The sequence below is a fragment of the Puma concolor genome, chromosome A2 (genome assembly GCF_028749965.1).
Source record: "Puma concolor isolate L17-30 chromosome A2, mPumCon1.1.hap2, whole genome shotgun sequence".
NCBI lineage: Eukaryota > Metazoa > Chordata > Mammalia > Carnivora > Felidae > Puma > Puma concolor.
Window position 1 is genome coordinate 119,703,908 of NC_141668.1, and position 21,291 is coordinate 119,725,198.

The following is a 21,291-nucleotide window of genomic DNA, read 5'->3' on the forward strand; positions in this document are numbered from 1 at the left end:
GTCTTTGCTGTCTTTCCCCATAGTCAGGCATTGGTGCAGCCCGGCCTCAGGTTGGGCACCATATTAGGACAAGGCGAGGCAGAGGAGCTCTTCGTTCCTTCCGGTTCCGCGCCCCTATCTTTTCTCTGAGCCCCTCCTACCTGCAGCCCCTGGGGCACGGCGGAACTAACTGCCGGGCTAAGGTCCCGGCTGCCGAGCCCCGCCCTCAGCCTCCGGCTGTTCCCCAGAGTAGGCCCGAGGCATACCCCCGCCCCCATCCCACCTGCAGTGGGCTCGCTCGCGGCCTGCAAACCCTTCCCCGCAAGCTATATTGGGCTCTCCCTCGCGTCTCCCACCCGCGCGTCTTCTGCAGGGGGCCCGCCCCTAGCCAGTTCCGGGGCGGTTGCTCCCACCAACCGGAACTCCCCAACCCCTCCCGCGGCCTGGGGGCCGTAGGAGGCTGCAGGAGGCTGCAGTGAGGAGGTAGAGGGGGCAGGGGCCGCGTTAGGGGGTCCCTGGAGGACGGGGACCCTGAAGGCGAGTCACTGGGGCGACCCACGGGAGGGGCCAGACATTAAACAGGCGCACTTCTGTGTCAGGCACTGAACTGGGCTCTTGACGAGCATCCTCTCTTAATCCTCAGAACATCCCGGGGAGGTAGGTACTATTGTGATCCCCATTTTACAAATTCAGACTGCTTATGGGGAAACAGACTCCGATTTCTTTTGTCCCCATTTTGTAGATGGGAAAATCGAGACTCAGGAAGATTAAAAAACATAATCAGAGCTATGTAAATAGGAAATGGTAAAAGGCTGGGCTTGAACCCAGGTATGTCCTGTTTATCAGCCCACATTCTTTTTTTTTTTTAACTTCTTAATGTTTATTTTTGAGGGAGACACACAGAGCACGAGAGGGGGAGGGGCAGAGAGAGAGAGGGAGACACAGAATCCGAGGCAGGTTCCAGGCTTCAAGCTGTCAGAACAGTGCCCAGCCTGGGTCTTGAACCATGACCCGGGAGATCATGACCCGGGAGATCATGACCAGAATCAAAGTCAGACGCTTAACCAACTGAGCTACCCAGGCACCCCTTACCACCCCACATTGTTAACCACTGTCAGGGGCAAAGAGAAGGGACAAAGATGGAAGGGGTGAGACAAGGAGAGTCTGGGAGGCACAGAGAACATTAACATTGTAAGAATGGATGTTTGGAGTTCAGGGGCTTAGCAGAACCCAAGTGGAGAACAGAAGAGCATCAGAAAGACAGGGCATAGTATATCATGGTAATTAGTGACACAGACTCAAAACTACCTGGATTCAGATTGCATCTTGGTAAACTTGGGCAGGTAAAATCCTTGGAGTCTGAGTTTCCTTATCTGTAAAGTGTAGGTCACCATTGTCCCTGCTTATGGGGTTGGGTGAGGAATTGATGAGAAACCAGTAAAACGTCTGCCCTTAGCTTAATGCACAGTAAGGGCTCTCTGAGGAGGAGCTGTGCCATTGACCTTGTCAATAGGATACTGAAGCCTGGCTTTCCCCTTGAAACTGTCCCTAGATGGGAGGGAGCTCTTAGACTTTTCTTGTCCCATTTTATCTCCTATCCATGGCTCTCTTCTCTCCAGTTCCACAGGGTCCTGTATCCTGGGCCATGAGTGAACTGAAGGACTGCCCCTTGCAGTTCCATGACTTCAAGTCTGTGGACCACCTGAAGGTTTGTCCACGCTACACGGCAGTGCTGGCCCGCTCTGAGGATGATGGCATCGGCATTGAGGAGCTGGACACTCTGCAGCTGGAGCTTGAGACCCTACTTTCCTCTGCTAGCCGGCGCCTACGGGTTCTCGAGGCTGAAACCCAGGTGATACCCTACAGAGAGGATATCACCAGGGTGGACTGTGACAAGTTATGGGATGGGTCATTGAGTTAGCCCCACCAGCTGAGGCCTTGAGATACAGGAGCTTAGAGGGGTGAGGAGAGGCCTAAACTGGGCTCGGGTGACATGTAGAATACACAAGAATGTGCACAATCCTCATAAATTTCAAGATTTCTAATTTACTGACCTCTGAACCCCCATTATGTTTTGGGTGCTAGTCATTAGAAGTAATTATTAGGACACTTCTGGTCTTCAGGGAGTTTGCCAACTAAAGGGAAAGGGAGGTCAGACAAATACAGGTGATGTTGGTTATGGTTAGAAGTACTAAAGGAATGGGACTGAGGAGACCTGTATTTGAATCCTGGCCTAAGCACTTGCTAGTGTTGCTGTTTCCTAGCTGTATGATTTTGGGACAGTTGCCTCCTATCTCTGAGCATCAGTTCCAAATCTGCAAACAGGGATGAATCATAGGAGGTGCCTCAGAGCTTTTGTGAAGATTAAAAGAGATACTTTTGCAAAACATCGGTTGATGTCTGACACTGAGTATTTCAAATGTTATTTGGTACTACGCTGATCATTTCTGTTGACAACATAAATATCCCCTCAGCCCCGTGGGCCAGATACTATGCCAGATCCTGGGGAACAGAGATAGTTAAGATAAGTTTTCTGGTCTCCAGTAGCTTATAGTCTAGTTGAAAAGACAAAGTATCCTGTTCATTCCAGGTTGACCAAACAACACAATTGGGCCTGCAGTGGAGGTACAAAGTGTCAGAGACACAAAGAGGCCTTTTTAATTGGAGCTCAAAGGATGAATAGTTAACTTGTGATCCCTGGGAGTACACTGAAGCTTTTTGATCAGGGCTGTGGCATAATCAGTTGTATTATAGCTTCTAAAAAGCTGGGTAACTGATGTCGAGAAGGCTTCCCAGTTGTGGTGACATTTGAAGTGAAGGTTTGCTGGGAGGCCTGTTTGCATTCCCCTGAAAGTTACCACCAGCATATTCCAGTGCTAACATGCACTAGGGCATGATCATTTGTTTGACCTGAACACTGTAAGTGGTTTGGGTGATACAGAGGTGAGTCAATACAGACAAATGAATGGAATGATGACAAGTATATGAATAAAGTTCTGTGAGGCAGGCACAGAAAAGGAGCTGAGTTTTGAAGGATGCTTAGGAGTTTACTAAACAGGAGATGGGTAAATAAAAAGACCTTGGAGTCTTCTCAAGTTCTAGATCCTAATTCTTCACTAGGAGAAAGAATTGTCCTCTCATTTCCTTTCTCCCTCTCAGTGACAGTCCTCTGTAAATTTCAGATCCTCACTGACTGGCAAGATAAGAAAGGTGATCGCCGATTCCTGAAGCTGGGTCGAGACCACGAGCTTGGAGCTCCCCCCAAACATGGGAAGCCAAAGAAGCAGAAACTGGAAGGAAAAGCGGGACATGGGCCTGGCCCTGGCCCCGGACGGCCCAAATCCAAAAACCTTCAGCCCAAGATCCAGGAATATGAATTCACTGATGACCCAATTGACGTGCCACGGATCCCCAAGAATGATGCGCCCAACAGGTTCCGGGCCAGAGAACATAGAGGGGCCTTTGGATTCAAATAGTAAAGGCTGTGGAGGGGTCTGGGACTGAGGCTGGTGGGACAGGAGGTTCCCATTCAGGATCTGCTTCTCCCTGCAGGTTCTGGGCTTCGGTGGAGCCCTACTGTGCTGATATTACCAGTGAGGAGGTACGCACACTAGAAGAACTACTGAAACCACCAGAAGATGAAGCTGAACATTACAAGGTAGAAAGATTGGACCTTAGTAGACATGGTGACAAACTAGAGGACTCGAGAAGTGCCTCAAAATCAAAGATCTCAAAGTCATGTATCTTCTTCCTTCCCCCACCCTGCCCAACCTCCTATCTAACGCATTAACCCACCCAGGCACCCTGGCTCTAATTGTCAGTTTTCTTCTTGCATTATTTCCTCTCTATATCCTCCAAATGATCACCACATACATCCTAATGGATCTCCTTCAGTGAGGCTGTTCTTTGTACCAACATCTCCATCCCCTCTGCTTTTTTTTTTTTAACGTTTGTTTATTTTTGAGAGAGAGAGACAGAATGCAAGTGGGGAAGGGGCAGAGAGAGAGAGGGAGACATAGAATCTGAAGCAGACTCCAGGCTCAGAGCTGTCAGCATAGAGCCTCAGTCGGAGCTTGAACTCAGGAATGGTGAGATCATGACCTGAGTTAAAGTCAAACGCTTCACCAGCTGAGCCACCCAGGTGCCCCTCTGCTTTGATTCAAGACTTCATCAGTTTTTGTCCAAGTGGTGTCAAGACAGTTCCCTGTCTCCAAAGGGACTTTTTTTTTCTTTCTGTAGTATGTAAAAGTTAGGTTTCTCATGATGTAAATAAAACAGTTTCCATCAAAGAAAATGTAGAAAATAAGAGAAGTATTTGGGAGAACTCTCCCATAGTCCAGCTGTCATGATCAGATGTGACACAGCCCTGTTCCCAGGCCTCCTCTGGCTCCTCTTTGGCACAAGATCGATTCCAAGTAGTTTGGTCCTTGGTGACACAGACCCACCACCCGTCTCCAGTTTCCTCAGTCATTCCCCCTCCTCACTGCTGCATTTACCAGCCCCGACAAGCACCTTACTCTCACTCTAGGCCCACACAGGATCCTTGCTGGTCTCTGGGCCTCTGTACATGCTCCTCCCTTTCCCTTGGCAAACTAGCTCATCCTTCAAAGCACTCATCTCCTCTTATCTCCACCAAAATGCTTTTGCAGATTGCTTGCAGAAAATTTCTCTTTTATGTGCCATAGCACCTTGACCTTCCTCTAGCACGTCAGTTCTTTGAATTTTTAAAAAACTTACTTGAAAAAAAAATTTATTTGAAAAGGTAGTCCATATAGGCAGTAATAAATTCAAGTAATACAAAAGACAATTTCCTCTCCTGACCCTAAGCTTCCTAGTTCTTTCTAGGGACAATAGCTGTGACTTGAGATGGTCCATGTACACATACCATTCTGCACCTGTATCTTGGAAATTTTCCATACTGGCCCCTGTGTGTGTCTTAGTTCATTATGTACCTGTCTCCCTTACCAGACTGTGAGCATATAGATTTTTATCTCCTTTGTTTCTTCCCATCTACGCAAAGCATAGGCTTCAGCCCTGGGGTAGGTACTTGGAGACAGATAAGTGAAGGAACGAATCATGAGCTTTTTGGCAGTGCCCAAAATGCGCAGAGAGCCCCTACCAACCCCAGGCATGGCTTGCCAGTGTTTACCCTTTTTGGGCCGGGTGGCATCTCCCCACCAGATCCCACCCTTGGGGAAGCACTACTCCCAACGCTGGGCACAGGAGGACCTGCTGGAGGAACAGAAGGATGGGGCCCGGGCAGCAGCCGTGGCAGACAAGAAGAAAGGCCTTATGGGGCCACTGACCGAACTGGACACTAAAGGTAGGCCTCTCGCCTTCCTGCCCACACCAGGCCAGGACTTGAGTTCCCAGAAGAACTCAGCCCACCTGTGTACCACTTCTCTGTCTACTTCAGATGTGGATGCCCTGCTGAAGAAATCTGAGGCCCAGCATGAACAGCCCGAAGATGGGTGCCCATTTGGTGCTCTGACACAGCGCCTCCTACAGGCCCTGGTGGAGGTGAGCATCCTAACTCAAGACAGAATTATGCATGCTTTCTGTTTTAATGTTTTATTTTCTTTTGAAGTATATCACATATTTATAAAGGTGCAGAGATATTACATGTATAAATTGGTAAATTTTCATATATGAGCACACATGTATATATAGCCTAACAGAAACAAAGCTTGCCAATATCCTACACAAGCCTCTCTTGTGTCCACCCCCCCAGTCTGTAACCTCTCCCAGAAGTAGCCACTATACCACAGTTACTTTTGCTGCATGTTGGCTAAGGGCTGACCCCTGTGCAAGGGGCTTTCCACGCATCCTTTTGTTGAGGCAAGGACAGTGGTTTGCTCCATGTTACATACTAGAAGATTGAGGCTCAGAAAAAGGAACTGTTTGCTTGGAGTCATGCAGCTAATAAACAGAAGCAGGATTCAAACCCCAGATACAGAGTCCCTTTCTTTATGCCCACTATCTGGCCTTAGGCACATCCTTTCACCTCACTGAGCCTTAGTTTTCTCCCTGGCTCAAACACAGTAGTGTTTTTCTCTCTCGTGTAACAGTCTGGGCCACGTGTTCCAGGTTGGCTGAGGTGGGGGAGGGGAGAGATCTCAGCCCCACCCCATCAGACAAGGACCCCATCTGTGATGGTTTTGTCACCCTAAACCTGCTCTGCACAAGGTCATTCTGGGTATGATTACTACTCCAAGCCCACAGAAAAAGAGCAAGGAAGAATGTGTGAAGGAAGGTTTATGGGGTTTATGGCCATGACTGGCTGTGGCTCTTATCTTTTCTGATCGCTTTCCACTGGAGAGAGTTTGTCACATGGCCACATCTGACCACAAGGAAGTCTGGGAAATGTAGTGTAGCTGGACAGCCAGCAGCCTCTGTCACAACATGCTTAACATACATTCCAAACGCTTAACAAACCTTGGCTCTTCTCTTTACTGTTGTTGAGTGTTTTCTCATTGCTCTCCTGTGTTGTCTTCTTTTGGTATCAGTACAAAAGAGGCATTTCTAAAATTATCAGAGCTTCCTGGAATCAGTTTGGGAAGGCTTCCAGAGCAATGGGAGCAATGAAAGAATATTTCTGGTCTGTGAAGACTGAAGACTCTGACTGTAGGTCAGGGAGGAGCAAGAAAATGGAAATATTACAGCTCTTACTCTCTCCCTCCCATTTCTTTTTTTTTTTTTTTTTTCTGTCCCACTTCTGTGTTCTTCTAGGAAAATATTATTTCCCCTATGGAGGACTCTCCTATTCCTGACATGTCTGGGAAAGAATCAGGGGCCGACGGGGCAAGCACCTCTCCCCGCAATCAGAACAAGCCCTTCAGGTGAGTGACAACCCTGTCCACATTCCTACTATCTGGTCCCTGCTTCTGTTGACTTCTTTTATCCTAACATGGGAAGGTCTTCATTAAGAGAGAGGTTGAGGGAATTTAGATGAAGCCCAGTGAAAGTTTCACATGTGCATGCTGGCCCAGCATTTCTGCATGCACAGACTTAAGTACAGGTTGTTCATCATAGCCCTGTTCATACCACAAACAACCTAAATGTCCAACTGAAAGGGATTGTTTGGCTAAATTGATATAACTCCATATGATGAAATTACTTATAACTACTAATCGTTTTTGAGAAACACAGTTAATTGACATGAAAAAAGGTAAACACTAAAGTGCTAAGTGAAGAAAAAGTTGTAGCACAATACAGTTTGATCCTGTTTTTACTCATCATATATTTAAATGTGTGTATGTAGAAAACTAGAATAATATAAAAGATAGGAAATGACATGAGACAAAATCTGGGATATAGATAGTAAATAAATATTATATAACAAAATATAAACATATTTAAAAATTTTTTAAGTTCATTTATCTTGAGAGAAAGAGTACAAGCAGGGGAGGACCAGAGAGAAAGAGAGAGAGAGAGAGAGAGAGAGAGAGAATCTGAAGCAGGCCCCACAGTGACAGCATGGAGCCGATGCAAGGCTCAAGTTTACTAGCCACAAATTCGTGACTTAAGTGAAACCAAGAGTCAGACACTTAACTGACTGAGCCGCCCAGGCACCCCTAATAAAACACAGTTTTATATGTGGAATGTTAATAATAGCAAAATAACAGTAATGTGTATAATAGTGACGTAAATAATAGTGGTTCTCTCTGAGTTGTTAGCATTATAGGTTTTTCTAGATTTTTTTACAATTCACATGTGTTGGCCTATGTTTGAAATAAGACCATGTGTGTCTCTCTGTATTTTTTCCAAAATATTGAGAAAAAATTGACATACGTCCTTGTATAAATTTAAGGTATACATGTACAATGTACAAAACACGTACATGGTCTGATTTTACATGTGTAAATTATGTGTGTTGTGAAATGATCACCACAACATGTTCAGCTGACATCCACCTTCTCATAGACACAATAAAAAGAAAAATTCTGTGATGAGAACTCTTAGGATTTACACTCTTTTTTTTTTTTAATTTATTTTGAGAGAGACATTGGGAGCAGGGGAGGAGCAGAGAGAGGGAGAGAGAGAGAATCTCAAGCAGGCTCCACACTGTCAGTGCAGAGCCTGATGTGGGGCTCAAGCTCATGAACCGTGAGATCATGACCTGAGCCAAAACCAAGAGTTGGATGCCTAACTGACTGAGCCACCCAGGCGCTCCAGGATTTACACTCTTAACAACTTTGTATATAACATACAACAGTGTCAGCTACAGTCATATTATATCCCAGTGTTTATTCATAACTAGAAGTTTGTACCTTTTGACCACCTTCCCCCAGTTCCCTTCCCCCCACCCTCCTCCTCTGGTAATGAAAAGTCTGATTTCTTTCTATGAACTTTTTTTTTAGATTTCACATATAAGTGGGATCATACTGTATTTGTCTTTCTCTGACTTATTTCACTTAGCATAATGCATTCAGAGTCTATCCATGTTGTCACAAATGGTAGGATTTCCTTGTTTTTATAAGGCTGAATAACAGTCTATTGAATGTGTGCATTGTGTGTGTGTGTGTATATATATATACATTCCACAACTTCTTTATTCATTCATCCATTGATGGACATTTAGGTTGCTTCCACATCTTGACTATTGTAAATAATGCACCCCCTGTGAACATGGGGGTGCAAGATAACCTTAACTAGGGATGTTGAGCATCTTTTCACGTATCGACTGGTGTTTTGTATATGTTCTTTGGAGAAATGTCTGTTCAGGATCTTTGCCCATTTGTTATTTGGGCAGGTTTATTGCTTTTGAGTTATATGAGTTCTTTATTTTTGATATTAACTAATCAGATATATTGGGGCGCCTGGGTGGCGCAGTCGGTTAAGCGTCCGACTTCAGCCAGGTCACCATCTCGCGGTCCGTGAGTTCGAGCCCCGCGTCAGGCTCTGGGCTGATGGCTCGGAGCCTGGAGCCTGTTTCCAATTCTGTGTCTCCCTCTCTCTCTGCCCCTCCCCCGTTCATGCTCTGTCTCTCTCTGTCCCCCCAAAAATAAATAAAACGTTGAAAAAAAAAATTAAAAAAAAAAACTAATCAGATATATGGTTTACAATATCTTTTCCTGTTCCATAAGTTGTCTCTTCACTTTGTTGATGATTTCTTTTGCTGTGCAGAAGCAATTTGTAGTTTGATGTAGTCCCACTTGTTTTTTATTTTATTGCCTGTGCTTTAGGTGTCACAGCCAAAAAGTCATTGCCAAGACCCATGTCAAGGAGCTTTACTCCTAGGTTTTCTAGGAGTTTCAGGGTTCCAGCTCGTAATATTTTCTCTATATTTTTATACCTAGATAGATAGGGAGTGCCCAAAGAGAAAGGAATGTGTCACTAGCCTTGGGAACCTTTCGGGTCCCCCCTCTAAGCTGACCCTTGAGCTAAGCGCTACCTTCCTGTAGTGTACCACATACCAAGTCCCTGGAGAGCCGCATCAAGGAGGAGCTGATCGCCCAGGGTCTGCTGGAGTCTGAGGACCGCCCCGCAGAGGACTCGGAAGATGAGGTCCTCGCAGAGCTGCGCAAACGGCAGGCCGAGCTGAAGGCGCTCAGTGCCCACAACCGCACCAAAAAGCATGACCTGCTGAGGTTAGTGTGGACGGGATGCACGGGCCTGGGAGTGGCTGAGAAGGCTTTGGTCGCTGCTGGTCACCTTCTGGGTGCTTTACAATAGGCTTCCCTGGGAGGGCCTCTAAATCACCAGGAGAGCCTTGAAAAAAATATTGCCAGATACCACAGACTCTAAGGCTTAGACATCTGTGATTTATTTATTTACCTACTTATAATTGTGGTGAAAGAAACACATAAAATTGACTCTGTACCATTTTAAAAAGTACATTTCAGTGGTATTACCTATATTCACATTGTCGCATGGTTTATTTTTTTAATCTTTTCATGCTTATCTTCTTTTCCTCTAACATTTTTATGAAAAATTTCATAAACACAGAACATCTGAAGGAGTTGTATGGTAAACGCCAATATACTCTGTACCTAGATTTATCAACTGTTAACATTTTGTTGGACATCCATGAATATTATTGGCTCTTCACTGGAAATTGCCTTGTTTTAGGATCAGTTCTTTAAGAAATTAGTCAGAATCTCTTTCATTTCATTTTGACTCCCATCCATCTTGCCCTGCATTGGTCATGACAAAAGTATAGGTGATCTCTGGAGGGAGATTATGGTAGTTGTTGCCCTTTTTGAGGGGAGGTAGAGAAGTCGTCCATCTGAGCCTCCTTGCTTCTCACGGGCAGGTGTATGTCTTTGCCTCACAGAGCCACAACGGGCAGGGCACACGCATTTGGCCAGCTCTGCCTGTCTCTTACACGTTGTACTGGGGGCTAGGAAGAGGGACAGCAAATGGCTTGTGGTCTACAAGCAGGTAATTGGTAAAGAGGTGCACCATTAAAAGGAGAGGGAACTGCTTGGTGACAAACTGCTAAGGGAGTGCTTAAGGATAAGGGTTACTGAGTGCCTGCTGTATGCCAGGGACTTTATCCTCCTGTTTAATCTGGACTACAGTCCAGGGGGTAGGTGGTATTTCACCTCTTTACTAGATGAGGAAGTGAAGGGCCAATGAAGTGAGTACTCTGCTGAAGGTCACACAGCCAGTCAACAACCAAGCTGCAACTTGAGCCCAAGGCTGAATGCAAAGCCTCTTTCTAGTTCCCTTTCATGCAAGGACAAGAAGAGGAAAAATAACAGGTGAAAGAGATACTGAGTGGGGTGGAGAGGAGAGAAAGATTGAATGAGCGGGAGAAACAAAGATGTGCAGATATAGAAGTAGTGGACACTGGGGTGCTTGGGTGGCTCAGTCAAACGTTCAACTCTTGATTTTGGTTCAGGTCATGATCTTGCGGTCACAAGATTGAGCCCCACGTCCAGCTCAGCGTGGAGGCTGCTTGGGACTCTCTCTCTCTCCCTATTTCTCTGCCTCACCCCCCACTCGAGTGCGCATGCACTCTCTCGTGCTCTCTAAATAAATAAATAAATAAACAAACAAACAAACAAACAAACAAACTTCTGGAGCACCTGGGTGGCTCAGCTGGTTAAGTGTACAACTTCAGCTCAGGTCATGATCTCACAGTTTGTGGGTTCAAGCCCCGCGTCGGGCTCTGTGCTGACAGATGGTGCTTTGGATTCTGTGTCTCCCTCTCTCTCTGCCCCTCCCCCGGTCATGCTCTATCTCTCTCTGTCTCAAGAATAAATAAAACATTAAAAATAAACAAATAAACAAACTTCTAAAAAAGGTAGTGGACAGTGAAAGAACTAGCTTGGGTTGTTAGAAGCCTAGAATCCAGTCCTCAGCTCTGCTATTGACCAGCTCCAGGGCCTTAAGCAAGGTATCTCCTACCCTGAGCAGCAGCTTCCCCTTCTGGAAAATTAACACGTTGGACTAGATCACATCTCTAAGCCACCTTCCAGTTCCACCAACAGTGGAATTGATAGGTCAGATTTCATTTACAGGGGTTGGCATCTCACCCACTCAGGGTGCCTAGACCCTTAGGTTGCTCTGGAATTTGGATACTGAAGTCAGCAGGTCTTCTGCTAACACTAGAATACCTTTTTTTTTTTTTTTTTTTTTTTTTTTTTATTTTTGGGACAGAGAGAGACAGAGCATGAACGGGGGAGGGGCAGAGAGAGAGGGAGACACAGAATCGGAAACAGGCTCCAGGCTCTGAGCCATCAGCCCAGAGCCCGACGCGGGGCTCGAACTCACGGACCGCGAGATCGTGACCTGGCTGAAGTCGGACGCTTAACCGACTGCGCCACCCAGGCGCCCCTAGAATACCTTTTAAAGATGATTGCGTGGAGCCAGCCTGCCTTAGTTCAGATCTCCTACTCACTAGCTGTAGGATTTAGGAGTGTTTTTTATTCTCCTTGACCTCTTTCATCACTGGTAATATCAGAATAATAGTACCTACCTCACAAGGCTGTTATGAGGATTAACTGTGCTGACATATTTGAAGGGCTTAAGGTAGTAACTAGCACATAGTATCGTAGAAGTGTGGGTCAGTAACTTAGCTTTTTGGTATGAAACAGCCCACAGGAGTGCCATCCTGGGGTGGTAGGTGGGTTCAGTCTGGAAGAGGGAGAGGGACCCCACTATGGAGGTGGGCTTCCCATGACACCTTGGTTGGCTGGTCCCTACAGGCTGGCAAAGGAGGAAGTAAGCCGGCAGGAGCTGAGACAGCGGGTCCGCATGGCAGACAATGAGGTCATGGATGCCTTCCGGAAGATCATGGCTGCCCGGCAGAAGAAGCGGACCCCCACCAAGAAGGAGAAGGACCAGGCTTGGAAGACTCTGAAGGAACGTGAGAGCATCCTAAAGCTGCTGGATGGGTAGCCTTCACCCCTGCCTCAGACTGTCTTCCCCTGGCCTGGGGGAAGGAGGGCTAGGGAGCCCACTTCTTTCCTTGGCCTGCCGGAACCCTAGGCCTGTGACTGCCTGTTAATGTCAAATGATGACAGTCTGTAGAGGTCTGTGGCCCTTCCCTGAAGTCATTGGTCTAGCTCTGTACAACCAGGACATGGGAGGCCCTGTTGGGCTGGCCTGAGGCCCACTCTGTGCTTCCCCCTCTTTACTATCCCCCACTCCCTCCCCTCTTTCCCTCAAGGACTTCTCCCTTGTGGTTTTGTAAAGTGCAAACCTAAAAGTAAAGTGACTGCTGTGTTTTTTTTTTTTTTTTTTTAAAGTATCCCAAATCTTTGAATGTCTGTTAACTACAGGTTAGAAAAGAACTGGTGTGAAAGAAAGAAAAAAAAGAAAAGAAAAGAACTGGTGTGGGTGGCAGGGGAGGGCATGCTTGGTGGCTCTCAGCCTTTGGACACTCACCCATGTCATTCATTCAGGAAGAGCTCTCAGGGTACTTGTGGCTGCAAGTAACAATACCCTCAGCTCCAAGTGGATTCATAAGAAGGAAATGTGTTGGTTTGGGGCTTGGTGGTCCTGGGGCAGGATGGCCTCCAGGGTTGGCCAACCCAGCATCTCAACAGGGCCATGAAGGGTCCAGGTTATCTCTGTACTGCCTTCTATGATGTCAGCTTTTGCCTAAACTGAATTTTCTTCCAGCTGTGCAGCCAGTAGCAGTCAACATCCAGCACAAGAGAGGGCAGGAAGGAGCCAACTGGTTTCACTGGCCCACCCAAAAGCAAGAAGCCTTTCCCAAATACCCTTATGTCTCGCTGGCCCAAACAAACTCTCACATGCCTATTCCTGAATCAGTCACTGTGGCAAGGGATGACTCTGATGGGTTTTAACTAGTGAGAGTGGAGTCTGCTTCCCCACCAAGCCCAAGGCAATGGGGAAAGACGGGGGAACTCAATAAAGATCTGAGTAGGAATGGGGAAATGGATGCTGGATAGGCCACCAATAATGTCTCTTCCACAGCCCGGGAAGGAAACAAGGTATAGGCGATAGAGATGAATAAATGTGCTCTCATCCCTGTCTCAAGTTGGTCCCAGATTAGTCAGGGAGTCAGAAAATAATTTGTAAATTTACTGTGGGAAGGTTGAGGTCTACACAGGACAAGGGAGGGGACAGTTCCCTGAGGAAGTGACCTGTGAACTGAGCCATAAAGAAGGATGGCAAGGACAGGCAACATTCTTGTATGCTCAGCACTACTGTTAGACCTGCCGCTTCCCCATTCCATATGGCTCTTGTGGAACTGTCAAATTAGGATGGATACATGACCCCAACTTGGCCAGTCACAGCACCCTATTCTTTATCCATGATAATTGGTCTAAAGAACGGACATCTGACTTGAACTGGGCCAATCAGAGGCCTTCCATAAGCTTGTTCTGATGCTGAGAGAAGAGGATTTCTCTTCTTTTGGATCAAAAGCCTTAGAATGTAAGCTTAGACCACCTGGTGACCCACTTTCTTGCCATGGGGAAGAACCTGCCTGAGAATAAAGCCAACTCAAAAGCAGAGCCAGGAGATGGAGAAGGAGATAAAGTTTTAATGATGTAGCTGGAGCCCTAGATCTCCCATTGGACCTTCCAATTACATCAGTCCACAGATGCTTCTTTAGGCTTAAGCTAGGTCGCTTTGGTGTTTCATCACTTGTCAACTAAAAAAGGGCCTGACTAATGAAAGTGGACTTTGGCAAGAAGGAAGGTTGGAGTGGAGTTCTGAGAAAGGACAGCATGAGGGCCTGCCTCCCACTAGGTGCAGAGCCTAGCTGCTGTTTTTCAGTGACTCATTGTTTGCAGATTGCTTAGAACCTTCTCAGAAAAGACACCTAACACTTAATTTCATTAATGAATTTGATTAGTGAATTAGCGATAAAATTAAGTACTCAGTAAATGTTAGCTCTATACCAGGCACTGTTCTAAACTTGTTAAGTTACAAATCTCAGCTACCCTACATGGTGGGTACTAATAACATCCCGTTCACAGATGAGGAAAACAAGCCTAGGTGATCAGCAATTAATAAATCATCGTTGAGGCAAGATTCAAACTCAAGTCCATTTGACTTGCAGACACAGACTCTTCATTATAGAACTCACTGGGGCCCCACTCCCTTATGGCCGATATGAATGACACTCCTAGGTTTGGGCACTGCAGAACCTGTGCAGCTTGCAGATCCCCTGCTTAACCATTCACTTCCATGTTCATTAAGCCAGACCTCCCCAGAGAAGCATCACTGGTAAAGAGTTCCAGGAGCAGAGACCATTTTATGGAGGAGGTAGGATGACAGATCCCCAAATTGGGTAAAATTGTGAGAGGAAGGCAGGTATTATAAATAGGAGGAAGAACCCCAGAATTCTGACTGGGCCTGGTTCATTAGGGAAAAGACTTTGAAGGATCAGTTGCGAGAACACTATTCTCTGTCGCACACCTACTATCTGCCTAGTACTGCACTGGGCCCTCTACTGGCATGTTTTGATGCTCACCACACACCTACAAGGTGAATAGAACTATTTCCACCCTGCAGAGGAGGACAACGAAGCTCAAAGAGGTGCAATGCCTTCTGAAACTATACAGCTGTGGTGCAGGAAATGCTCAGCACCATCGCTGAGTTGACAACCACAGTGGGACAGGGAGTCCCTTCTAATGGCCACATCCGTGTCTGCTGGAGCCAAAGGAGACTTCCTTTATGGGGGTTGGAGGAAGCTGGGTTCCCCATGGCGGGGGAGAGAGTAGTTCTAGCACCTCAAACCTACTATTTTAATTTGAAACAACCCTGACACCTTATCACTTGTCTGGTGAAAAAGCCTTTTGTATCTTGGCCCTGAAAGGCATCCACCATCATTGTTTCTCCACATTCCCAAATGTCTTATAACTGACTTTTGGAAACACCAGCGTGCATGAGAATAGGGAGGATTGAATGGAGGTTAAGCCCCGATGTCAGGAAATGACCCAGTGTGAGTCCCCAGCCCCTGCCAGCTCCTGAACACTCTGGGGGATTGGCTTGATGGATACTGGGTCCCAGTTAAATCTTGCTAAGAAGTAAGTGACGGCTGTAACTTTGTACTAATGTGGTCAGGGAGTAATTTCCCTTTCTGCTCCAGAGCTCAGGACTTAATGGAGACAACCAAACACAAATGGACCATAACTCACCTGTTCATGTATTAACTCATCATTTCTTCTTTTCACTCACCTCCTTTGTTCATTCACTCCATCTACTTGCCTCCCTTTCCTCATTCATACTCCTGTTTCCTCACTCAGTGACCTTGTTGCCATGGCTGAGAGCTCTGTGAAGAACAATAATAGAAGAATGTACAAGGTCTGCAGGGACCTAGGGCACAGAATGACTTAACAACAGTTTAGAGGGTCAGGAAAGGATTCAGAGAGGATGTGGAAAGGAAGTTGCCAGGCAGAAGACATTGCAGACAAAAGGAACAGCAAGGCACAAAGGTGTGAACAGCTGGCCCGCTTAGAGAGAGGTGAGAACTGCACTGTGACTGGAGCCTTAGGTGTGTGGAGGGGGAAGGGAAGGATAAGAAATGAAACTGGAAAGTAGGCTGAGAACAGGCTGGCTGTGAATAGCAGGTTAAGGGGCATGGGATTTAGTCTCAAGTTCAGTGGTTCTCAAAGTGTGGTCCTGGGGGCACCTAGCTGGGTCAGTCGGTAAAGCATGCGACTCTTGCTCTAGGGGTTGTGAGTTCGAGCCCCACATTGGGAGTACAGATTACTTATAAATGAAATCTTTTTTTTTTTTAATTTTTTTTTCAACGTTTTATTTTTTTTATTTTTGGGACAGAGAGAGACAGAGCATGAACGGGGGAGGGACAGAGAGAGAGGGAGACACAGAATCGGAAACAGGCTCCAGGCTCTGAGCCATCAGCCCAGAGCCTGACGTGGGGCTCGAACGCACGGACCGCGAGATCGTGACCTGGCTGGAGTCGGACGCTTAACCGACTGCGCCACCCAGGCGCCCCATTATAAATGAAATCTTTAAAAAAACAAAAGTGTGGTCCTTGAGCCAGCAGCATCAGCATCACCTGGGAACTTACTAAAGATGCAAATTCTCAGGTCCTAGACCCACTGAATCAGAAGCTCTGCCGGGGGCTTCAGACATCTCTGTTTTAACATACTCTCCAGGTGATTCCTGATGCATGTTAAAGTTTGAGAATGACTTTTCTAGGTTCTAGGGATTCAGGGTTGGTGTGTGAGCAGGGGAGTGCCATAATAGCACTCCGAATTGGAAAGCACTTTGATAGCAGCATGGAAGCCCGACTGATTAGAGGGTGTGAGAGTGAAATTAGGGCAGGCTGGAGTGTAATCATGTGCAAAAAATACATCCGAGATGGTGGATGCCACAGAAGCTGGTAGATATCCTTCAAAATCTATTCTATAGTTAATAGGATTCCTGAATTTTAGTGGGACATAGCACCTCAAAGACTAAATATCCCAGCTTCTCTTGAAGTTAGATATGATCATGTGATTTAAATTTTGGCCAATAGGATGTGAATGGAAGAGACGTGTGTAACTATGAGGTCATGAGCCCCAAGGCATGTGCCCCCCATGTTCCCATTTGTCCCTGGCTGGGATGAGACTTGGTGGCAAGCCATCTTGAAACATGTGGTGAGGGGCGCCTGGGTGGCTCAGTCGGTTAAACGTCTGACTTTGGCTCAGGTCATGATCTTGCAATTCGTGAGTTCAAGCCCCGCATCAGGCTCTGTGGTGACAGCCTGGAGCCTGTTTCAGATTCTGTCTCCGTCTCTCTCTGCCCCTCTCCTGCTCATGCTCTGTCTCTCTCTGTCTCAAAAATAAATAAAAACATTAAAAAAAAATTTTTTTTTAAAAGAAACATGTGGTCAAAGACAACACCATGGGAACTCTGGAGCAGCAAGATAAGAAGAAGCCAGGATCCCTCCTACCTTGAGTCATACCAGCCTGGTATGACTACTTATGGCCAGATTGCTATACACTTCCATTTTATTTAAGTCACAACTATTCTCCGTGTCTATTAGAGAAATCAAACTTATATTTTAGTTGCTACAGTGGGCCAAGTATGCTTTTCAAAGTATACCTTGGGGCACCTGGGTGGATCAGTCGGTTAAACATCTATCTCTTGATTTCAGCTCTCAGGGTCATGAGATCAAGTCTTGTGTCTAGCCCTGGGTTGAGTTCCTCGCTGGGTGTGGAGCCTGCTTAAGATTCTTTTGTTTCCTCTCCCTCTGCCCTTCCCCCTCCTTGCACAAGTGGTGCGCCCTGCGCGCACACACACTCTCTCTCTCTGAAAAAAAAAAACTATACCTGACTCCTTCCCTTTTTTTCTCCCTTTCTTTTTAAAGTTTGTGTATTTTGAGAGAGACAGAGACAGAGTGGGCATGTGCATGAATGGGGGAGGGGCAGAGAGATGGAGAGAGAGAACCCCAAGCAGGCCCCTCACTGTCAGTGAAAAGCCTGACATAGGTCTCGAACCCATGAACCATGAGATCATGACCTGAGCAGAAACCAAGAGTCGACGCTTAACCTGCTGAGCCACCCAGGCACCCCTCCTTGCTTTCTTTTTTCCCTTCCTTCCTTCCTTCCTTCCTTCCTTCCTTCCTTCCTTCCTTCTTCTCAAAAGAATTTGAGAAAACTTATGATTGAGGATGTGTACAATGAGTTTCATGAAATACAAATATAAAATGAAGCCCATCAGTTTTAATGGAACTGCTGTCATTAAGCATCAGATTTAGCTCTAAGCTTCCTGGCAGCCAAGACAAAAACGGCAATAAGATGAATCAGTCTCTTCCTTTGATATCAGAGGAAAGGGCATCTTCCAATTTTCCTGACAGAAAAATCCAATAATTTCTCATGCTGAGGAAACTTCTCCACTGGAGTCATATACTGATAATATTCTCTATAAATTTGACAACAATGGAGATTGAGTTTCACATGGTGATTTCTTATCACAACCTTTGATGAAAGCTCAGGCCATATTGTTACAAGACAGCTCTGGGAGGATACTTCTGCAAGATATGTGACTTCTCGTATTTGCTCTTCTCAATGATTCTACATCAGAGCAGGTAAGACCATTACCCTGTTTTACAGATAAGAAAACTAGGAAACAGAAAGGGGAAGAGCCAGATCAGATAGCTGGTGGGGAACCAGTTTTGTAAGCCAGTTTTGTAGACTCTAGGGCCCTATTCTAAGTGTCCCTCTCTGGACCTGCCAACACCACCGCACACAAAATTATACATTGAGGGGTGCCTGGGTAGCTCAGTTGGTTAAGCATCCAACTTTGGCTTAGGTCATGATCTTTCGGTTTGTGAGTTTGAACCCCAAATCAGGATCTGCACTGTTGGTGCAGAGCCTGTTTGGGATTCTCGTTCTCTCTCCCTCTCTCTCTCTGTCCCTCCGCCCAACTCTCTCTCAAGATAAATAAGTAAACTTAAAAAATTATAGGTTGATTATCAAAGAAAAGCACAAGAATCATTGCCCCAGAATATGCCTGTGTTAACCAAGACAAAGCAGTCAGATCTGGTAAACATTAGAGGGACCTCTGAGCCTGCTGAGATGGGCTGCTCCTGACTGCATGAGAAAATAGGGATGGGCACCATGAGGGCAGAAAGGGAATCCCAAATTTGGAGCCTGAATGGAACATGTGGGGCTTCAAGGATGGAAGGAAAAATAATATTAAAAGCAGCTGTCCCAGGGCAGTTGATAGCTATAAAAGGAGAAAAAAAAAACTCTCTTTCTGTCTCATTTCTTACACCTATTATGCACCAGGTACATACTGGGGATCCAAGTGACAATGAGGGAACTAGCCTAGTGGCTGAAAGTCACTTTCTGTCTCATTCTCAAAATAACCCTACAAAGTAGGTATGCTTATCAGTATGATTATGCCATGTTATAGATGAAGAAACTGAGGCTCAGAGCCATGAAATGATTTGTCCAAGATCCCACAGCTGGTAAGGGTTACAGAGTTTGAACCCTGGTCTGTCTGACCCCAAACTTTTATTAATGTGCCATCACTGTTTCAATGGTAGGAGAGAAAAATGTTGATGGATGTGACATTTAAATCTTTTCTATTTCTTTGTTATTTTTTATCTTTTCTTAAAATTTTTATTTATTTATTTTTGAAAGAGAGGGCATGCACGTGGGGGAGGGACAGAGAGAGAGGGAGAAAGAGAATCCCAAACAGGCTCTGCACTAATAGTGCAGACCCCTACGTGGGACTCGATCCCACAAACTATGAGATCATGACCTGAGCCAAAATCAAGAGTCAGACACTTAACTGACGGAGCCACCTAGGCACCTGTTTGTTATTTTTTAAATAAAATTTTAAAATTTGACCACCAAGTTGGTACATACCAACCGTCTCCTGGCATACTTTTTTTAAAAAGTGACTTTTTAATTATAAAGTTAATATTACTCAGGGCACCTGGGTGTCTCAGTCGGTTGAGTGTCTGACTTTTGATTTCGGGTCATTATCTCACAGTTTATGAGTTTGAGCCCCCACACTGGCAGCATGGAGCCTGCTTGAGATTCTCTCTCTCTCTCTCTCTCTCTCTCACTCTCTCTCTCTGCCCCTCCCCCCCTCAAAATAAATAAACTCAAAAAAAAAAATAAAGTTAATATTACTCAACAAAGTTTGGAGAATATAGACATGTAGAGAGAAGTAAAAGAAACAAAACAAAATCAGATGATTTTTTGACCATTGTTAAAATTTATGGTGTTCCTCTCCACTCTGCTATGAATAACATACATTTTGCATTTTACACTGAAGTTCCCAAACTGCATACCTGTTTAACATTACAAGCATTTTCATCCTTTTATTTTATTTTTTTAAGTAGGCTCCATGCCCAACATAGGGGTTGAACTCACAACCGTAAGATCAAGAGGTGCATTCTCTGCTGACCAAGCCAGCCAGGTGCCTCTGTCCTTTTATTAAGTAGGTTGCATTACCATCGATTTAAGAACTGTGAAATATTACATCCCATAGGCATACCTTATGTTTTTTAACTGTTCTGTTCTTGGTGATTTCTTCTAAATTTTGCTGTTGGAAAATATTTCTTCAAGTATCTTGGAGCATATAGCTTTGTCCTAATTTAAGACTACTTCCCTGAAATTAATTCCCAGAAGAGAAATGCCTGGGTCAAAAGGCCTGGACGTTACTGAAGCCTTTGATGCATATTGCCAAACGGCTTTCCGAAAGATTTTAGCAAGTCATTTTCCCACCAGAAATACAGAAGTATCCATTGCCTACACTGACAATTTCAGTGTCACTAGTTTTTTAAACTTCAGAATTGAAAGGCTATTAATGGCCTTTTAGTTTGCACTGCTTTGATTACTTGTGAGGTAGAAAATGTCCCATGTTTATTGTGTTTTATCTGTCTCCACTGACCAGTTATTGGGTCTGTTTGTTATCAATGTTCAGTGTTCTTCACATAATAGACAATATTAACCCATTGTCTATAAAACATTTCCTCAGTCTGAAGTTTGCCTTTTAATGCTGGGTATGATTTTGGAGTAGGGTAAGGTTTTGTTTGTTTGTTTCCAGCAATAGAAGTTAAAGAATGTTTTTTGGGGGGGTGCCTGTGTAACTCGGTTGGTTAAGCCTCTGGCTCTTGATTTCGGCTCAGATTATGATCTCACAGTTCGTGGACAGAGCCCCGCATTTGGTTCTGTACTGATGCATGGAGACTGCTTGGGATTCTCTCTCTTCCCTTTCCCCGCTCACATGCTTGTGTTCACTCTCTCTCTCAAAATAAGTAAATAAACATTAAAAAAAAGAAAACACTCTTTAAAAAAAAAAGAATGTTTTTCTGTTTTGCACATAACCTTGTCCATCTTTTCCATAGGAATTCTTCCATTCTCTCTAATCTTAGAAAACCTTTCACCCCTCCAATGGCTTATTTTCTGTGTGCGA

The 21,291-nt window shown here is 45.4% G+C and overlaps 2 protein-coding genes across 4 annotated transcripts in view; one reads left to right on the forward strand and one right to left on the reverse strand.

Moving 5' to 3' along the window:
• The window catches only part of OGG1 (8-oxoguanine DNA glycosylase), a 45,124-nt gene that overhangs the window by 3,609 nt on the left and 20,224 nt on the right, over nucleotides 1-21,291 (reverse strand). Inside the window, exon 8 of the transcript XR_015248259.1 lies at nucleotides 15,586-15,679. The gene's annotated coding sequence lies outside the window, so the exon portion shown is untranslated. The remainder of the gene's footprint in view (nucleotides 1-15,585; nucleotides 15,680-21,291) is intronic.
• On the forward strand, nucleotides 80-12,642 carry TADA3 (transcriptional adaptor 3). 3 transcript variants are annotated; one of them, XM_025921748.2, is made up of 9 exons: nucleotides 82-636; nucleotides 1,599-1,831; nucleotides 3,162-3,412; nucleotides 3,532-3,637; nucleotides 5,161-5,302; nucleotides 5,396-5,499; nucleotides 6,709-6,818; nucleotides 9,384-9,569; nucleotides 12,135-12,642. In XM_025921748.2, exons 2-9 carry the CDS (start codon nucleotides 1,625-1,627, stop codon nucleotides 12,325-12,327), a joined length of 1,299 nt encoding a protein of 432 aa, XP_025777533.1. In that variant the 5' UTR covers nucleotides 82-636; nucleotides 1,599-1,624; the 3' UTR covers nucleotides 12,328-12,642. The 3 variants fall into 3 exon arrangements, with proteins under 3 accessions (XP_086553629.1, XP_025777533.1, XP_025777542.1); XM_025921757.2 differs by having other exon boundaries at nucleotides 82-462; XM_086697503.1 differs by lacking the exon at nucleotides 9,384-9,569 and having other exon boundaries at nucleotides 80-636.